At 36.2% G+C, this 21688-nt stretch overlaps 1 protein-coding gene across 2 annotated transcripts in view; it reads left to right on the top strand.

Moving 5' to 3' along the window:
• Nucleotides 1–7904: 7904 nt before the first annotated feature.
• Nucleotides 7905–21688, top strand: part of SUFU (SUFU negative regulator of hedgehog signaling) — a 145230-nt gene continuing 131446 nt past the window's right edge. Inside the window, exons 1-2 of one of the 2 annotated variants that reach the window (XM_053692467.1) lie at nt 7905–8275; nt 17543–17677. In XM_053692467.1, the coding sequence (XP_053548442.1) occupies nt 8127–8275; nt 17543–17677 (284 nt within the window). In that variant the 5' untranslated portion in view covers nt 7905–8126. The remainder of the gene's footprint in view (nt 8276–17542; nt 17678–21688) is intronic. The other variant, XM_053692466.1, reaches the window with a different exon arrangement.

The raw sequence follows: 21688 nt of genomic DNA, 5'->3' as shown, positions 1-21688 counted from the left end.
CGCAAGAAATAATTTGCGCCAAAAATGTTGCAATAAAAAGTAACATTCTGCCTCATTGCGAGCCTAAGCCCACGAAAATTTGAAAAAACAGACTCCAAGTTACAAGTAATCTGGAACCCCAGGTTAGTCTAAAAAGTCCTTTAAACATAATTTCCATGCTGAAACTGTTAGACTGAAAATGGGAAATACACAGACCTGACTCATGGCAAATATATACAATATACATTTAAAAGTTTATAAGATAAAGTGCCAAACATATCTGAGAGTGTCTTAAAAAATGATATATACTTAACAGAAGACACCCAACCACATAAAGCAGACAGCCAAACCAGTACTAAAACATATCAGCAGAGGTAATGGTAGCGGAGTATAATGTCGATCTGAAAATGGAGGCAGAGATGAATCTCTGCGACCGATTTACGGAGAGACTTAGAATAGATTTCCCATAGGTGAAAACATGGCATCATCAGGCAATACTCCCTTCACAACCCTCAGACAAACACTGTACTTTGAGAAGAACTGGGCTTCAATATGCTTAGAAGCACCTATCACAGAATAAAATCAAACACAACTTGCTTCACCACCTCCACAAGGAATCAAAGTTTGTAAAACTAAGGTATGAGTGAGGTAGGAGGTGTATTTATAGGAATTTTGAGGTTTGGGAAACTTTGCCCCCTCCTGGTAGGAATGTATATCCCATACATCACTAGCTCATGGACTCTTGCCACTTATATGAAATAAATTAAACTTTCAATATACAGATAGAACAAGCAACTTTGCAAATTACTTTTAATTGCTTCATTCTCTTACAATCCTTTTGTTGAAGAGTAGGCTCAGGAGCAGCAAGCTTATTAAAACGTTATTTAAGTTATTTAAAATTGCATCTTCAATCTAAATCATCAACGTTAACTTTGAGTTTACGAGAAACCAAGTAAAAAAAAAAAAAGCAACCTTCTACTGATAGGCCACCTGTCTTAGTTAAAATTCAGAATAACTCAATTAAAGCTGATTAATTTGTGTATTGATATTTCTCATGCATATCTAGATGGGTATTACTTAACTCCAATTTTTTCCTATTAAGGCAGCTGTTCACATACCTACTGAATCTATTGGGGATTTGTCTTGTTTTTGTTTTGTTTAGTTTATGTGTGTAGATTGAATGTTTTACTTTATTTTCTTGTTATTATGTGTTGTGTTGTTAGTTATGGTTTATGTTAATAATATTTAAAAATAAGAGGTGCAGGTGCAATATGAGATAAAGATCAACTAATTTTACTATAACTCTTCTTGCAGGGATTAATTCATATTAGAACATGGCTTTAACCTCCAATTTGTAAATTACATCTCATTGTGTTTGATGATAGCAACAGTACCACTATTGATATTGTATTGATATTCAACATGTTATGCTCATTCCATAATATTATTTGCATTGTCGTTGTGACTCTACATGTCAATGTATGCACGTGATTAATTGTACCTGTGCTTCTTCAATAAAAAGAATTTAAAAATAAAATAAAATTTAGAATAACTAAAAACAGGGCCGATAAAAATATACAGCTAAACATGGACATGAACTCATATTTTACTATATGTTTGCAAAATTCATACACAATCACAAAATATTTGGAAAAAACGACCATGTCTTTAAAACTGCATCTAGAGAGCTTTCTGTTCTGTTTAAAGTTCTCTTTGTATCTTTTGTTAAAAAGCTTAGGTAGATAGGCTCAGAACCACAATACACTACTGGGAGCAAGCTAGCTTTCTATTTATTTTTCTCCTTCTCTCTCCCCTCCTCTCCCCTTCTTTTTAACTTTTAAGATTAAAAATCAGTTCACTTAAAGTGAATGTAAATTTTGATGCTAGCATGCCCGGTTTTTAAAAATTCGAATAAAAACAGGGGCACTTTAATTCATAAAAATTTACATTTTACTTGTGCTGTGAAAAAAACTTACCTTTTAATCTTGTCAGCAGCTCCAGCTTCCTCCACCCGTCGCAAAGCCTCTTCCTGGGTCTAAAATGATGAATCCGGCTTCCTCCAATCACGGCATTGAATCAGACACTGATCCCCCCGGGGGGGAAGCCGTGATTGGAGGATGACCTATCCATCATTTCTGAGATCAGAAATGGCTTGCGACGACCGGAGGAAGCTGGAGCTGCTGTCAAGTTTAAAAGGTAAGTATTTCTCCACAACGAGTGAAATGTAAATTTTGATTAATTAAAGTGCCCCTGTTTTTAATCGAATTTTTAAAAACCGGGCAATTTAGCATCAAAATTTACATTCACTTTAAATTAATTTCATGGACTGTCAGAGGCGTTACTAACCCAATAAAAAGGAAACACATTATTTGTCAATTAAAACATATATATCATATCATATACAGGAAACACACCTTACAGATGCAGAGAAAAAAAAAACTGAAAATGAACTTGGTAGGAGATGTTATTGCCACACCTTGTTTTTCAAGGAAAAGAGGAGTTGCAATCCTTCTAAAATGTGATTTAAGTTTTAAAATTATCCTTTAACATTATATAATGTGTACGGCCCAAACAATGTTGACAAGAACTTCTGGGGACACCTCAAGAATAGGCTATCTGACTTCATAGATGCTAATCTAATTGTGGCAGGAGATTTGAATATGTTTTTTTAACAATCTTATACATAACCCTTATAGTCAGGCATTTACATGTGAATCTAAACAATATAAGACCTCTCATATTGATTATTTTTTTTTTAGCTGCAGATAACATTTTTGGTCTTAATCCTGTAGCACAGATTGGGGAATTTACAATCTCGGATCATACAATATCTCTGGACCTTTCTCGGGGTGATCTTAAAACAGACCTTTCCAAATTCTATACATGTCCTTGTGTTTTGTTTACTAACGTTAACTTCTAAAAATGGCTAATCCTAAAATGGCATGAACACATTAAAACGAATAAATCCTATGCTCACAAAAGCAAGAACTTTTGATTTTTCTTGGAAGCACACAGGGACTCAGATGGGACTATCCCTTTTTCAAAGCTGACAACAACTCTATTAACTTTTGGTACAAACTAATATTTAGAATCAACAAAGTAGTGGTTCCAGAAACATCAGTCAGGAGAGAATGTACAGGTTAAAACATCCATTTTATAGGCAAAAAGTTAAAAAGAACAAAAGGGCACACAGAAACTGCAGCTGACGCGTTTCCTGCCTTTACGGCACTTCCTCAGAGCTGGAATACAGGTGAAGTTGTAAGCCTTAAATTGCAGGTGGAATTGCTCATCAGAACCAATTGTCCCATTTAGGGGATCAAAACATACATAATTTAACCCTAAAATGGCAATCTAGAGGAAGTAGATGAGGTTATATTGAAGCAAAGTATTCAGAGAGTAGAGAATACCACCTTATCTGCAGCCTGGCGAGAAATATATCTTAAAATAATCAATTGTCTTTATATAACGCAAACCAATATAAATAAATGCCAAAAGTAGCTGGCCGCGTTGCAAGTCCGCAGAAGCAGATCTGATACATATGTTCTGGAGCTGTGCAAAAATACTAAAATTCTGGTGTTGTATTCAGTTTTGGTTAAAGGGACACTGAACCCAAATTTTTTCTTTTGGGATTCAGATAGAGCATGCAATTTTAAACAACTTTCTAATTTACTCCTATTATCAATTTTTCTTCGTTCTCTTGCTTTCTTTATTTGAAAAAGAAAGCATCTAAGCTATTTTTTTGGTTCAGAACCATGGAAAGCACTTGTTTATTGGTAGGTGAATTTACCCACCAATTAGCAAGAACAACATAGTGTGTTCACCAAAAATGGGCCGGCATCTAAACTTACATTCTTGCATTTCAAATAAAGATACCAAGAGAATGAAAATAATTTGATAATAGGAGTAAATTAGAAAGTTGCTTAAAATTGCATGCTCTATCTGAATCACAATAGAAAAAAATTGTGTTCAGTGTCCCTTTAAGTAAGGTTCTACAAAACAATATCAAGTTCGAGAAAATACATCTTTTTTTTATATGAAAAAAATTGTAGACGAAAGAATACTGGTTTTATTAATATCATTATCTTAGGAGGAAGATATTTAGTTCTTAAAAACTGGAAGAGCAGAAAAGAACCAACTATTAATAATCTTACTAACTTATTACAAACACAAGCAGTAATAGAACAGTTTAATAGATCCATTTGTTCTGAAAAAAAAAATGTCAGGAAACATAGTTGCCAACATTTAAAAAAAAAAAATTCCAGGGACACTGCAGCAGAGCAAGCAAGCGGGTTACTGGAGTATTGACGACCTACTGTTCAACTGCTCCGCTCACTCAGTTCTGCAATAAAAACACACCCATTTGAAAGTAATAGTATAATTTAGACTTATCCATAGTTTATTATACAGATTACAGCACCAAGCTCTTACACCTACCCAGTCTCTGGAACACATTCTGGACATATGGTTATTTTTAAAACACAGCATCAAAATTAGAAAGACAAATAATATGTGAACCCATTCAATAATAATAACAATATTCCATTAGGAATAAATTATATTTAAATAATACACTATATCTATTTATCATCTATCTATCTGTATATATGTATGTGTATATATATATGCAAACAACAAATGTGCAAAAGAGATTTTCAGGGACATTTCCAGGGACAAAAAAATCCAGGGACATACAACAAAATCCAGGGACTGTCCCTGGAAATCAGGGACTGTTGGCAACTATGCAGGAAATATTGTAGAAATTGGATGAATTTCATTAAACAATACGCTAACAGCACTCAACTGAATTTTTAGCTCCACTCCATAATCTTACTTTGATTCAGTGACTATCAACACCTACTGGCATTTAGGGTTTCTTCTAGGTTCTGCAATATACTTACACGTCTCACTATCTAAAGTTGTGTTCAGATTCGGGTAGGAGGAGGAGGGGAAGAGAGAGAGATGGCCCTCCCTTATTTATCGATCTATGTGTATATACAGGGAGTGCAGAGTTATTAGGCAAATGAGTATTTTGACCACATCATCCTCTTTATGCATGTTGTCTTACTCCAAGCTGTATAGGCTCGAAAGCCTACTACCAATTAAGCATATTAGGTGATGTGCATCTCTGTAATAAGAAGGGGCGTGGTCTAATGACATCAACACCCTATATCAGGTGTGCATAATTATTAGGCAACTTCCTTTCCTTTGGCAAAATGGGTCAAAAGAAGGACTTGACAGGCTCAGAAAAGTCAAAAATAGTGAGATATCTTGCAGAGGGATGCAGCACTCTTAAAATTGCAAAGCTTCTGAAGCGTGATCATCGAACAATCAAGCGTTTCATTCAAAATAGTCAACAGGGTCGCAAGAAGAGTGTGGAAAAACCAAGGCGCAAAATAACTGCCCATGAACTGAGAAAAGTCAAGCGTGCAGCTGCCAAGATGCCACTTGCCACCAGTTTGGCCATATTTCAGAGCTGCAACATCACTGGAGTGCCCAAAAGCACAAGGTGTGCAATACTCAGAGACATGGCCAAGGTAAGAAAGGCTGAAAGACGACCACCACTGAACAAGACACACAAGCTGAAACGTCAAGACTGGGCCAAGAAATATCTCAAGACTGATTTTTCTAAGGTTTTATGGACTGATGAAATGAGAGTGAGTCTTGATGGGCCAGATGGATGGGCCCGTGGCTGGATTGGTAAAGGGCAGAGAGCTCCAGTCCGACTCAGACGCCAGCAAGGTGGAGGTGGAGTACTGGTTTGGGCTGGTATCATCAAAGATGAGCTTGTGGGGCCTTTTCGGGTTGAGGATGGAGTCAAGCTCAACTCCCAGTCCTACTGCCAGTTTCTGGAAGACACCTTCTTCAAGCAGTGGTACAGGAAGAAGTCTGCATCCTTCAAGAAAAACATGATTTTCATGCAGGACAATGCTCCATCACACGCGTCCAAGTACTCCACAGCGTGGCTGGCAAGAAAGGGTATAAAAGAAGAAAATCTAATGACATGGCCTCCTTGTTCACCTGATCTGAACCCCATTGAGAACCTGTGGTCCATCATCAAATGTGAGATTTACAAGGAGGGAAAACAGTACACCTCTCTGAACAGTGTCTGGGAGGCTGTGGTTGCTGCTGCACGCAATGTTGATGGTGAACAGATCAAAACACTGACAGAATCCATGGATGGCAGGCTTTTGAGTGTCCTTGCAAAGAAAGGTGGCTATATTGGTCACTGATTTGTTTTTGTTTTGTTTTTGAATGTCAGAAATGTATATTTGTGAATGTTGAGATGTTATATTGGTTTCACTGGTAAAAATAAATAATTGAAATGGGTATATATTTGTTTTTTGTTAAGTTGCCTAATAATTATGCACAGTAATAGTCACATGCACACACAGATATCCCCCTAAAATAGCTATAACTAAAAACAAACTAAAAACTACTTCCATAACTATTCAGCTTTGATATTAATGAGTTTTTTGGGTTCATTGAGAACATGGTTGTTGTTCAATAATAAAATTAATCCTCAAAAATACAACTTGCCTAATAATTCTGCACTCCCTGTATATATAAATATATATATAAATATATATATATATATATATATATATATATATATATATATATATATATATATATATGTTGCTGTATGCACTTGTATGCCCGAGGGACATTGGAGGTATGGTACCTTGGTTTGGGTAAATTAAATATAAAGCTTTACCGACTTATCTTTTTCTCTTTTTTTTTTATTCTTTGTATTTAAAGTGATACTGAACCCAAAATTTTTATTTTATGATTCAGGTAGAGCATGCAATTTTAAGCAACTTTCTAATTTACTCCTATGATCAATTTTTGTTTTGTTCTCTTAGTATCTTTATTTGAAAAAGCAGAAATGTAAAATTAGGAGATCAAATTATTTTCATTCTCTTGGTATCTTTATTTGAAATGCAAGAATGTAAGTTTAGATGCCGGCCCATTTTTGGTGAACACACTATGTTGTTCTTGCTAATTGGTGGGTAAATTCACCTACCAATAAACAAGTGCTTTCCATGGTCTGAACCAAAAAAATAGCTTAGATGCTTTCTTTTTCAAATAAAGATACCAAGAGAACGAAGAAAAAATGATAATAGGAGTAAATTAGAAAGTTGCTTAAAATTGCATGCTTTATCCGAATCGTAAAAAAAAAAAAAAAAAAAAAAAAAAAAGGTGTTCAGTATCCCTTTAAGATAAGGATATAACACTTTTTTTTATTCTCAATTGTATGTTTTTTTTTTTTGTTTTTTTTTTTTAATCATTTAGTGATGAATTCTGGAGTAATAGGTAAAATACTTATCCTTGGTTTCCTAAAATATAAGCTTATATTTTATTTTGTAGTTAGTTTCTTCTTTTTAAGAGAATCTATGCTGTATCTGGAAGTTGCTGTACGTGTATGATAATCCTGTAACTATAATGAATTCCCTTTTTGTGTCTATCTGCTGTATTTTGACATAATGTCGGTAGATATAAAGTAAATTGGAAAGTTGTTGATGTGGGTGTGGAAAGTGGTTCATAGTATGTAAAACTATATTTCAAAACAGTGGATTTTTAAAATTAACATTGCATTTCTAAACACTATAAGCTTCTGGTTTAATTTTTTTTTATTATATGGTTTTGAGCTTGTGACACTTGTGCAATAGTCAGAACTAATATCGTAAACTAAACAAACAATTTTACACTTTTGTTTCAGAGAACTTAAAAAAACTCCAGGTTTCCAAAGGAACGCGGGCGGAGCCATTGGTACCATCTCTACGCGCATATTATTGACAAGTACAGTAGCCAATGTATTGAAACTTTCTGAAAAACCCGCCCCACACAGTATAGTTTTTCCATAGCAGGAGTCTAGCGAAGGGCGGACGCAGAGCAAAACTCACCCGCAGCAGAGATGATTGGCGGACGCAGTAGCCAATGTGAACTATGAAACTTTAACCATCTCCGCCTCAGCAACAAGCTGTGAGGTGCTGCAGACTTTTTCCTGGCAATAGTGGGTTGCGAGGCAACTCTTCGAGTTCGTGGGTGAAAATCCTCAATTTACTTTTCGTTGGGGTTTTGTCACCCCATTTGCTGTCACGCTGCATTCCATTGTTTCTTCGCCGCTGCAGTATCCCTATAAGGGTATGGAGGAGCTGCGGCCTAGCGCTGTCCCCACGCCCCAGCCTTTCTCTTCTCTCTTCCCACCGGGGCTGCATGCTATTTATGGGGAGTGCAGGAGGTTGTACCCAGAGCAGCCTAACCCGTTGCAAGTCACCGCTATCGTCAAGTACTGGTAAGGAGGGGAGTGTTTAATGTGATGTCGTGGACAGGGGCTTCCCCAGAAGTGGCTATGGCCAGGGGTCTTAGCAATGTGGGGTCTGTATATAGTAGTAACTACACTATAGGCCGCTAGTGAGAAATTAGTTCATTCATATCGGCTACTAAAAGGGTTTATGGCTTATTCCATAGTTCATAATAACTTTAAGTTTCTACTCCTTTACTTTTATAGCAAACAGTGGCTTTGAATAAGTCTTGAGATACTTTGCCCACTCAGAACTGAAATGGTTAAGTGTGGTTAGTCACTTTCGGTAGTGTTGGTTATGTGGGTATGAGATAGATAGATACACACACTTGTCCCAATTAATTAAGTTTGGCACACTAGTACAAATTTGGGCTTTTTTCTTATGTTATTAAAGGGACACAAAACCCAAATGTTTTCTTTCATGATTCAGATAGAGCATGCAACTTTCTAATTTACTCCTATTATAAATTTTTTTTCGTTCTCTTGCTATCTTTACTTAAAAAAAGCAGAAATGTTAGCATAGGAGCCAGCCCATTTTTGGTTCAGAACCCGGGTAGAGCTTACTGATTGCATTTATCTATCAATCAGCAGGTGCTACCCAGGTGCTGAACCAAAAATGGTCTGGATCCTATGCTTACATTCCTGCGTTTTCTCAAATAAAGATAGCAAGAGAACGAAGACAAATTTATAATAGGCGTAAATTAGAAAGTTGGTTAAAATTGCATGTTTTATCATGAAAGAAAAAAAATATGGGTTTTGCGGCCCTTTAACAGTGAGTGGGCTGGTAGTATTTTCTCTCCTGACACTTAAACTGTAATATTATTTATGTACAAATCAGTACACACATTTGCTTGTTAACAAATATCTCTTAGAAAGTCTGGATGATGAGTTATCCTCTTTATAGACAAAAAAATACAACTATTCTTATAAACAACATCCCTGTCCCAAAACCACACTTAACCATTTCAGTTCTGAGTAGGCAAAGTATTCATGCAACAATGTTATGAAACAGCTGCTGCCTAAGTCCTCATCAATCTCTGGAGGAAAGTTCTTGTGGAACCCCTGATCAATTAAAATGTAATGTCAGATGTGACACAGTTCTGTAAACACTGGACTAAAACAAAGCTTTATGTGTACAGACATGTCCTTTGTAGGTGTTAGCTCTTAGGAGCCAAGCAGGAATTAAAATACTGTGGACAGAATTAGCAAATTATATAGTTTTACATGGATAAAAAAGGGTAACAAACAAACAAAACGACCCTGCATAGCCTGTGCTAAATGTATTCAGCAACCACTAAAATACATAGAGAAAACTTGCAGTTGGAACCCAGTCAAGCTGTTGATTGGCTGACCTGTCTGTGTGCTTTTATCTGAGTGTTATCAGGAGCTTTTCGCTATGTAGCTGGACATTAGCAGTGGCTAAATATTTAGAGAAGTGGAAGGCTGATCAATAAATAAACCACTCTAGTGATACAGAACAGGTTATCTTTGACAGATATGTCCCTTTAAATTGTTTAGTTGCTTTGAAGGAAGTATGTATTTAGAGACATTATTATAATAGCTGTAATTAGGAGGGAGATATCACATGCAATTTATATGCATTGATACCCTTTAAACCAACAACACTCAGCTATGGTGTTGGGACATCTTACCAGCTCAAAGTACAAGGAAATGAGGCATGAAAGAAAAAAATTCTCATAGCATTTTAGGTTGAGGATACTTTTTCTCAGTCTTTGCAAATTGTATAGTGACGCACTGGCAAATATGCCCTTTATATCTTTAAATAGCTTAAAGGGACACTGAACCCATTTTTTTTTCTTTTGTGATTCAGATAGAGCATGCAATTTTAAGCAACTTTCTAATTTACTCCTATTATCAAATTTACTTCATTCTCTTGGTATCTTTATTTGAAATGCAAGAATGTAAGTTTAGATGCCGGCCCATTTTTGGTGAACAACCTGGGTTGTTTTTGTTGATTGGTGGATACATTCATCCACCAATGAACAAGTGCTTTCCAGGGTCCTGAACCGAACAAATAGCTTATATTCCTTTTTCAAATAAAGATAGCAAGAGAACAAAGAAAAACTGATAATGGGAGTAAATTGGAAAGTTGCTTTAAATTGCATCCTCTATCTGAATCACTAAAGAAAAAAATTGGTTTCAGTGTCTCTTTAATTTGTTTTCACTTTTCATTATTGTATTACACTAGTGGAGTCATTGAGGACAAGCTAGAATACAATGGTGCTGTTAATTTTTGTTCCCAATGATCTATTTTATCTGCTGGAGTTTGTTTACAAATAGCTCCTTAACCTCTAAATTGGCATTTGAAATAGATTATTTAGCCTGTAGTATCCTACCTATACTGAAAGTTTCTATACCTAGTTGTAGGCTATTGACAAATTGTAAACACAGCCAGCAGAATAAATTACACTCACAGGTGGAAGAGATGAAGCTCTAAAATGTTATTTTTCATATATTCTTTCTAAGTATTGTACAGAGACAGAGATAAGAAAGGGAAGCATTTGAGTGATAAGATAACAAGATCTAATCACACTGCAAGCTTAGCCTATTTTGATGGGCTGTGGTTTCAAAGAGCAAATCCAGCTATTTCTTTTGCAAAAAGAAGCATAAATGAGCAATTTCTCATACATTTTATATGCTGCGGCTGTTATAACAAGTCATGGGGAACACATTCAGGAAAAAACAATTTTACTGTAAACTGTCCCTTTTTATGGTCGATGATTAGCTTTGCAATATTAAAGTTTTCATCTTTGAGAGTTTGGTTCTGTGTTGGAATTTTGTATGTGTGTGTGTATCTGTATATCCATCCAGTGTTCTCTACACAACCTTTTTAATGGGTGCACCATCCGGCTAAAATTTAAGTCAATATTAGGTTAAAAAATTTAAATTTTATTTGCACAAATTATCATTTAATACATGTATGTTAAATTATGCAATGAATGTGTGCTACACACACATTTCTTTCATGTAATTAACAAGAGTCCATGAGCTAGTGACGTATGGGATATACATTCCTACCAGGAGGGGCAAAGTTTCCCAAACCTTAAAATGCCTATAAATACACCCCTCACCACACCCACAAATCAGTTTTACAAACTTTGCCTCCAAGGGAGGTGGTGAAGTAAGTTTGTGCTAGATTCTACGTTGATATGCGCTCCGCAGCAAGTTGGAGCCCGGTTTTCCTCTCAGCGTGCAGTGAATGTCAGAGGGATGTGAGGAGAGTATTGCCTATTGAATGCAGTGATCTCCTTCTACGGGGTCTATTTCATAAGGTTCTCTGTTATCGGTCGTAGAGATTCATCTCTTACCTCCCTTTTCAGATCGACGATATACTCTTATATTTACCATTTCCTCTACTGATTCTCGTTTCAGTACTGGTTTGGCTTTCTACAAACATGTAGATGAGTGTCCTGGGGTAAGTAAGTCTTATTTTCTGTGACACTCTAAGCTATGGTTGGGCACTTTATTTATAAAGTTCTAAATATATGTATTCAAACATTTATTTGCCTTGACTCAGAATGTTCAACTTTCCTTATTTCCAGACAGTCAGTTTCATATTTGGGATTATGCTTTAAATTATCATATTTTGTCTTACCTCAAAAATTTGACTTTTTTCCCTGTGGGCTGTTAGGCTCGCGGGGGCTGAAAATGCTTCATTTTATTGCGTCATTTTTGGCGCGGATTTTTTTGCCGCAAAAATTCATTTCCGTTTCCGGCGTCATACGTGTCGCCGGAAGTTGCGTCATTTTTTGACGTTATTTTGCGCCAAAAATGTCGGCGTTCCGGATGTGGCGTCATTTTTGGCGCCAAAAGCATTTAGGCGCCAAATAATGTGGGCGTCTTATTTGGCGCCAAAAAATATGGGCGTCGCTTTTGTCTCCACATTATTTCAGTCTCATTTTCATTTGCTTCTGGTTGCTAGAAGCTTGATGTTTGGCATTTTTTTCCCATTCCTGAAACTGTCTTATAAGGAATTTGATCTATTTTGCTTTATATGTTGTTTTTTCTCTTACATATTGCAAGATGTCTCACGTTGCATCTGAGCCAGAAGATACTACAGGAAAACCACTGCCTGCTGGATCTACCAAAGCTAAGTGTATCTGCTGTAAACTTTTGGTAGCTATTTCTCCAGCTGTTGTTTGTAATAATTGTCATGACAAACTTGTTAAAGCAGATAATATTTCCTTTAGTGATGTACCATTGCCTGTTGCAGTCCCCTCAACATCTAAGGTGCAGAATGTTCCTGATAACATAAGAGATTTTGTTTCTGAATCCATAAAGAAGGCTTTGTCTGTTATTTCTCCTTCTAGTAAACGTAAAAGTCTTTTAAATCTTCTCTCTCTACAGATGAATTTTTAAATGAACACCATCATTCTGATTCTTTGGACTCTTCTAGTTCAGAGGATTCTGTCTCAGAGATTGATGCTGATAAATCTTCATATTTATTTAAGATGGAATTTATTCGCTCTTTACTTAAAGAAGTACTAATTGCTTTAGAAATAGAGGATTCTAGTCCTCTTGATACTAATTCTATACGTTTGGATAAGGTTTTTAAATCTCCTGCGGTTATTCCAGAAGTCTTTCCTGTTCCTAATGCTATTTCTGCAGTAATTGCTAAGGAATGGGATAAATTGGGTAATTCATTTACTCCTTCTAAACGTTTTAAGCAATTATATCCTGTTCCGCCTGACAGGTTAGAATTTTGGGACAAAATCCCTAAAGTTGATGGGGCTATTTCTACCCTTGCTAAACGTACTACCATTCCTACGTCAGATGGTACCTCGTTTAAGGATCCTTTAGATAGAAAAATTGAATCTTTTCTAAGAAAAGCTTATCTATGTTCAGGTAATCTTCTTAGACCTGCTATATCATTGGCTGATGTTGCTGCAGCTTCAACTTTTTGGTTGGAAACTCTAGCGCAACAAGTAACAAATCGTGATTCTCATGATATTATTATTCTTCTCCAGCATGCTAATAATTTCATCTGTGATGCCATTTTTGATATTATTAGAGTTGATGTTAGATTTATGTCTCTGGCTATCTTAGCCAGAAGAGCTTTATGGCTTAAGACTTGGAATGCTGATATGGCTTCTAAATCAACTCTACTTTCCATTTCTTTCCAGGGAAACAAATTATTTGGTTCTCAGTTGGATTCTATTATTTCAACTGTTACTGGTGGGAAAGGAACTTTTTTACCACAGGATAAAAAGTCTAAAGGTAAAAACAGGGCTAACAATCGTTTTCGTTCCTTTCGTTTCAACAAAGAACAAAAGCCTGATCCTTCGTCCTCAGGAGCAGTTTCAGTTTGGAAACCATCTCCAGTCTGGAATAAATCCAAGCCTGCTAGAAAGGCAAAGCCTGCTTCTAAGTTCACATGAAGGTACGGCCCTCATTCCAGTTCAGCTGGTAGGGGGCAGGTTACGTTTTTTCAAAGAAATTTGGATCAAATCTGTTCACAATCTTTGGATTCAAAACATTGTTTCAGAAGGGTACAGAATTGGTTTCAAGATGAGACCTCCTGCAAAGAGATTTTTTCTTTCCCATGTCCCAGTAAATCCAGTGAAAGCTCAAGCATTTCTGAATTGTGTTTCAGATCTAGAGTTGGCTGGAGTAATTATGTCAGTTCCAGTTCCGGAACAGGGGATGGGGTTTTATTCAAATCTCTTCATTGTACCAAAGAAGGAGAATTCCTTCAGACCAGTTCTGGATCTAAAATTATTGAATCGTTATGTAAGGATACCAACGTTCAAGATGGTAACTGTAAGGACTATATTGCCTTTTGTTCAGCAAGGGAATTATATGTCCACAATAGATTTACAGGATGCATATCTGCATATTCCGATTCATCCAGATCATTATCAGTTCCTGAGATTCTCTTTTCTAGACAAGCATTACCAATTTGTGGCTCTACCGTTTGGCCTTGCTACAGCTCCAAGAATTTTCACAAAGATTCTCGGTGCCCTTCTGTCTGTAATCAGAGAACAGGGTATTGTGGTATTTCCTTATTTGGACGATATCTTGGTACTTGCTCCGTCTTTACATTTAGCAGAGTCTCATACGAATCGACTTGTGTTGTTTCTTCAAGATCATGGTTGGAGGATCAATTTACCAAAAAGTTCTTTGATTCCTCAAACAAGGGTGACCTTTCTGGGTTTCCAGATAGATTCAGTGTCCATGACTCTGTCTTTAACAGACAAGAGACGTCTAAAATTGATTACAGCTTGTCGAAACCTTCAGTCACAATCATTCCCTTCGGTAGCCTTATGCATGGAAATTCTAGGTCTTATGACTGCTGCATCGGACGCGATCCCCTTTGCTCGTTTTCACATGCGACCTCTTCAGCTCTGTATGCTGAACCAATGGTGCAGGGATTACACGAAGATATCTCAATTAATATCTTTAAAACCGATTGTTCGACACTCTCTAACGTGGTGGACAGATCACCATCGTTTAATTCAGGGGGCTTCTTTTGTTCTTCCGACCTGGACTGTAATTTCAACAGATGCAAGTCTCACAGGTTGGGGAGCTGTGTGGGGATCTCTGACGGCACAAGGAGTTTGGGAATCTCAGGAGGTGAGATTACCGATCAATATTTTGGAACTCCGTGCAATTTTCAGAGCTCTTCAGTTTTGGCCTCTTCTGAAGAGAGAATCGTTCATTTGTTTTCAGACAGACAATGTCACAACTGTGGCATACATCAATCATCAAGGAGGGACTCACAGTCCTCTGGCTATGAAAGAAGTATCTCGAATTTTGGTTTGGGCGGAATCCAGCTCCTGTCTAATCTCTGCGGTTCATATCCCAGGTGTAGACAATTGGGAAGCGGATTATCTCAGTCGCCAAACGTTGCATCCGGGCGAATGGTCTCTTCACCCAGAGGTATTTCTTCAGATTGTTCAATTGTGGGGGCTCCCAGAGATAGATCTGATGGCCTCTCATCTAAACAAGAAACTTCCCAGGTATCTGTCCAGATCCCGGGATCCTCAGGCGGAGGCAGTGGATGCATTATCACTTCCTTGGAAGTATCATCCTGCCTATATCTTTCCGCCTCTAGTTCTTCTTCCAAGAGTAATCTCCAAGATTCTGAGGGAATGCTCGTTTGTTCTGCTAATAGCTCCGGCATGGCCTCACAGGTTTTGGTATGCGGATCTTGTCCGGATGGCATCTTGCCAGCCATGGACTCTTCCGTTAAGACCAGACCTTCTGTCACAAGGTCCTTTTTTCCATCCGGATCTGAAATCCTTAAATTTAAAGGTATGGAGATTGAACGCTTGATTCTTGGTCATAGAGGTTTCTCTGACTCCGTGATTAATACTATGTTACAGGCTCGTAAATCTGTATCTCGAGAGATATATTATAGAGTCTGGAAGACTTATATTTCTTGGTGTCTTTCTCATCATTTTTCTTGGCATTCTTTTAGAATACCGAGAATTTTACAATTTCTTCAGGATGGTTTGGATAAGGGTTTGTCCGCAAGTTCTTTGAAAGGACAAATCTCTGCTCTTTCTGTTCTTTTTCACAGAAAGATTGCTATTCTTCCTGATATTCATTGTTTTGTACAAGCTTTGGTTCGTATAAAACCTGTCATTAAGTCAATTTCTCCTCCTTGGAGTTTGAATTTGGTTCTGGGAGCTCTTCAAGCTCCTCCGTTTGAACCTATGCATTCATTGGACATTAAATTACTTTCTTGGAAAGTTTTGTTCCTTTTGGCCATCTCTTCTGCTAGAAGAGTTTCTGAATTATCTGCTCTTTCGTGTGAGTCTCCTTTTCTGATTCTTCATCAGGATAAGGCGGTGTTGCGAACTTCTTTTGAATTTTTACCTAAAGTTGTGAATTCCAACAACATTAGTAGAGAAATTGTGGTTCCTTCATTATGTCCTAATCCTAAGAATTCTAAGGAGAAATCATTGCATTCTTTGGATGTTGTTAGAGCTTTGAAATATTATGTTGAAGCTACGAAATCTTTCCGTAAGACTTCTAGTCTATTTGTTATCTTTTCCGGTTCTAGGAAAGGCCAGAAAGCTTCTGCCATTTCTTTGGCATCTTGGTTGAAATCTTTAATTCATCTTGCCTATGTTGAGTCGGGTAAAACTCCGCCTCAAAGAATTACAGCTCATTCTACTAGGTCAGTATCTACTTCCTGGGCGTTTAGGAATGAAGCTTCGGTTGACCAGATCTGCAAAGCAGCAACTTGGTCTTCTTTGCATACTTTTACTAAATTCTACCATTTTGATGTATTTTCTTCTTCTGAAGCAGTTTTTGGTAGAAAAGTTCTTCAGGCAGCGGTTTCAGTTTGAATCTTCTGCTTATGTTTTTTGTTAAACTTTATTTTGGGTGTGGATTATTTTCAGCAGGAATTGGCTGTCTTTATTTTATCCCTCCCTCTCTAGTGACTCTTGTGTGGAAAGATCCACATCTTGGGTAGTCATTATCCCATACGTCACTAGCTCATGGACTCTTGTTAATTACATGAAAGAAAACATAATTTATGTAAGAACTTACCTGATAAATTCATTTCTTTCATATTAACAAGAGTCCATGAGGCCCACCCTTTTTTGTGGTGGTTATGATTTTTTTGTATAAAGCACAATTATTCCAATTCCTTATTTTATATGCTTCGCACTTTTTCTTATCACCCCACTTCTTGGCTATTCGTTAAACTGATTTGTGGGTGTGGTGAGGGGTGTATTTATAGGCATTTTAAGGTTTGGGAAACTTTGCCCCTCCTGGTAGGAATGTATATCCCATACGTCACTAGCTCATGGACTCTTGTTAATATGAAAGAAATGAATTTATCAGGTAAGTTCTTACATAAATTATGTTATTTTTGTCTTTAACGTTGAGTGGAGTGGTACTTTTTTCTCTCTAGACTTGCAATTTTTTTTGCTGATTAGTAAACTACAGTGAACACCCACACATATATATTCTATACTTAAAAATTTCCAGTACTTTATTGTTACCTCTAACTTTGCTGCATAAGCTAGCCAAGTAAACAATTTATTTTTAAATATAAACATTTTAACTTTCTGGTATGTGATTATAAGTTTGTCTGATTGTATACATTTTTGTTGTTTCTACTATTACCGGATTAGTTTGTATTATTGATGTTCTGTGAAGTGTAGCTGTCTGCTTTTTTTTTTTTTTTTTAAGAATCTGATCTAAAATTAAATTACTGTTCCCATATTGGTTGATATAATGCAATTATTTTTTCTTTTTTTTCTTTTTGTGTATTTTTAGGTTGGGTGGACCTGATCCCTTAGATTATGTCAGCATGTACAGGAATCTTGGCAATCCGGCACTTGATGTCCCTGAGCACTGGCATTATGTCAGCTTTGGTCTGAGTGATTTGTATGGTGACAACAGAGTTCATGAGTAAGTGAATTAAAGACCAAATAATTTTAAGTTGCATCTTAAAGGGATATAAAAAGTGCTTGTTTATTAAAAAAGTATTAAAGTGATATGAAACCCTTTTTTTTTTCTTTCATGATTCAGATAGAGCATGCAATTTTTCATTTTTTCTTCATTCTCTTGGTATGCTTTGTTGAATGAGCAGCAATGCACTACTGGTTGCTGACTGAACACATGGGGGAGCCTATGACAATCAGTATATATATATATATATATATATATATATATATATATATATATATATATATATATATATATATATATATATATATATATATATATATATATATATATATATATATATATATATATATTTATTTATATTAATTTTACAGCCACAAATCGGCAGCTAGACCCTAGGTTCTTTGCTTCTCCTGGGCTTCCCTATATAAACCTTTCAGCAATGGATAACAAGAGAAGGAAGCAAATTTAAAAAATAGAAGTAAATTGTAAAGTTCATAGTATGCTCTATGAATCATTAAAGAAAATGTTTGGGTTTCATGTCCCTTTTTAAATCAAGTAACATAAAAAGAAACAGATTGTGTTAAAAAAAAACACAAACAATTTACTTGTGAACACTTAGAAATTCTCAGTGTAGCCACTGCCCCCAGCTAGATAAGGACGCATTAGCTTACATGCTGATGACGGTAAATGCTAGTGTTTTTGAAATGCATAATGCCGAAAGAATAACACGGCTATTGGCTAAGAGGTGAAAAGTCACCTCATGGAAAAATTAGTAGTTTTCTGTTGGCGGCCGGAGGTGCTCAGATCGGCATAAACTCGCAGACAAATAAAGATTTTTTTTTTTCCGACTAATCGTATAAAACTCATTTTTTCCTATATTTTAAAATAAAATCCGAGCTATTTTGCCTGCAGCAGAGAAGAGGCCTTCAGATGGTGTTGAGGTGCTTAAGATGCCAATTTCACTGAGGTGGGGTATTTTATCTTTAACTCTCCACCAATGCAAGGGGCCTCCTAAAGTAAGCCTGGACTTCATTCTAACATAAAAATATCTATATGCAATGGTAAATAACCAGCTATATGGTTATGGAAAAAATATCTAGTCTGCTCTTAAAATAAGAAATATATACTTATACATGTTGAATCTAGTACATATTACAATTTATTAAAAATATATTTAAAAAAAAAAAAAAACAACAATTAAAAAGTGCTACTGACTTTCATATATCTAACTTGACGAAGCCTTACATATTTATTTATAAGTACGTATAATCAGCAATAGCAAGCAATCCGCTAATAATTGTGCAGACAGATAATAGTGCACATCAGTTCAAATAACTCCCATCAATCTAGGGCTAGGTGTAAATAACAAGCTTGGCACTATATCATGCATAGTCCTTAATCACCCGATTTTAATATAAACAATCCAAATGACTCCTCCTATTATTTCTGGGTAACACACAGGCTGGACTGGCACCAAAAAAAGGCCCAGCATTTTAGAGCAAAGAGCCCCACCACCAAATATGGCATGTATAATATTTAAAGGGACACTGAACTCAAATTTTTTCTTTTGTGATTCAGATAGAGCATGACATTTTAAGCAACTTTCTAATTTACTTATATTATCAAATTTTCTTCATTCTCTTGGTATCTTTATTTGAAATGCAAGAATGTAAGTTTAGATGCCAGCCCATTTTTGGTGAACAACCTGGGTTGTTCTTGCTGATTGGTGGATAAATTCATCCACAAATAAAAAAGTGCTGTCCAGAGGTCTGAACTAATAAAAAAGCTTAGATGCCTTCTTTTTAAATTAAAGATAGCAAGAGAACGAAGAAAAATTGATAATAGGAGTAAATTAGAAAGTTGCTTAAAATTGCATGCTCTATCTGAACCACAAAAGAAAAAATTTGGTTTCGGTGTCCCTTTAAGTACTGATATTCTGCACCCACCCTTAGTGTCTGTCTAAATGTCTGCTTTTCAAATAAAGATACAAAGAGAATGAAGGGAAATTAATAATAGGAGTAAATATAGAAAGTTGTTTAAAATTGCTGCTATATCTGAACCATGAAAGAAAAGAAAAAAAAATCTATAAAACTGGTTGTAGCTAGACTAATTCAACAAAATAAACATTAGAGAAGAGATTAACAATGATCATCCTAGGCAGCCATAAGCAATTCAGTCAGAATCAAGCACAGAGAGAGAGAGAGAGAAAAGTGTGTGATCAATGCCTTCTTTTAAACCTCCCCCTAGGTGATGTTTAATTGTTTCTATTAACCCCCCTTCCAACAAAATACAGAGTATGTCAAAAGGCTGGTCTGTTACCTTAGGTGAACTGGGACTCTACTTCTTAGGTGAGCTTCACTGCTCTGGTGACTTCTGCTGCTGCCAACCTGTCCTGTCCACTGACAGTGCTACCAGTATGGAGAGGAGGATGAAGTAACAGTCAGAGAGGGAGGCAACAGTTTGGCAACCGGAACTTTATTTCAAGGGAGGGAGACTGTGCCACTGTCTGCTGTCAGATTGGGAGGTTTAGATGTTGGTCTCTAGCTAGCTCCCCTCTTCCTTGCTGGACTCCATGCTGTGGCAAGTTCCAGTTGTCAAACTGTTGCCTCCTTGAAGGGTGCATATATTTATGATGCCCAACATTCAGTCCGAGTCTGGTAACACATAAGCCAAGAGTAGTTGTAAACTTAAACAGAAGCTTATACTGTCCTGAAAAAGTGAAAAGTAAACTTCCGTAGACGTCCCTTAGGCTAAGGACATAACAATAAAGCAACATACCATGTGGAGGTGTTCATTGTAGTGAAGTAGATAGTGCCATGCACAAACCAACTAATTGCAAACCAACTAATTGATTATAAAAGATTTGTTGACAACTATTTTCATTATCGATTAGTTATTGTAGCTCTATACTGATGTATGCAGACTTCACATTGCTTATGTTTTGTATAATGGATCTATTCATATTCAGGGGAGGGGGGAGGGTCTGCTCTCAACCCCTTTCAGTGGGTGTTTCAGACTAACATAATCAACAGTGCTAACTTGGCAGCTTTTAAGTAAGTTTTTAAAAGTTTTTTTTATTTTTTTTTACTGGATTTTTATATCTGTATCTGTGCATATTATTCTTTATAGTAGTGTCTATTACATGTAGTTAAATTAAAATTGATGTATACAGTCCAACTCCCGGCTAGTGCTTTTTTTATTTTAACAACGAAACAGACTATTTTCTATCGCTTTAAACATGCTTTTTATGTTTAGCAATTGATTGATAATATATATACACTCTAGTTTTGGGATCCAAGCACTCACTGTAGGTTGTATTGCCTGGGTGCACTCTATGGCGAATAGGTAGAAACTTTCATGAAAAGAAGAGGCACTCACAGAACTTAGTTAACACAAAATGTATTAATAGTTCATCAATTCAGTCAGTCAACGTTTCGGTCCTCGCAGGGACCTTTGTCAAGACTGTTTCTCAGTAAGAGGGTATGTGTTGTATTCACCGCTGAATGCAACACATACCCTCTTACTGAGAAACAGTCTTGACAAAGGTCCCTGCGAGGACCGAAACGTTGACTGACTGAATTGATGAACTATTAATACATTTTGTGTTAACTAAGTTCTGTGAGTGCCTCTTCTTTTCATGAAAGTTTTTATATATATATATATATATATATATATATATATATATATATATATATATATATATATATATATATATATATATATATATATATATATATATATATATATATATATATATTTATTTATTTATTTTAACCTCTATATGCCTTTAGGACGTTCCATGCCGTCCTAACAGCGCTGGGCTTTAAAGGGACATTTGGGAGGGTAATATAAAATGATGAATCGTGTATTTAAAAACGGCAATATAATTCATTATTTATTTTGTCACCCTTTTCCTGTAATTCCATTCTGAAATTGTGAACTTTTCAGTTCGTGTTAGAAATGGAAGTGCAGAACACTGTTACATTTCACACAGCTATTGTCTGCCACTAT

This window comes from Bombina bombina, chromosome 9, assembly GCF_027579735.1.
Source record: "Bombina bombina isolate aBomBom1 chromosome 9, aBomBom1.pri, whole genome shotgun sequence".
NCBI classification, from domain to species: Eukaryota; Metazoa; Chordata; class Amphibia; order Anura; family Bombinatoridae; genus Bombina; species Bombina bombina.
The sequence above is the reverse complement of the archived record's forward strand: the minus strand, read 5'-3'. Positions and strand labels throughout refer to the sequence as shown.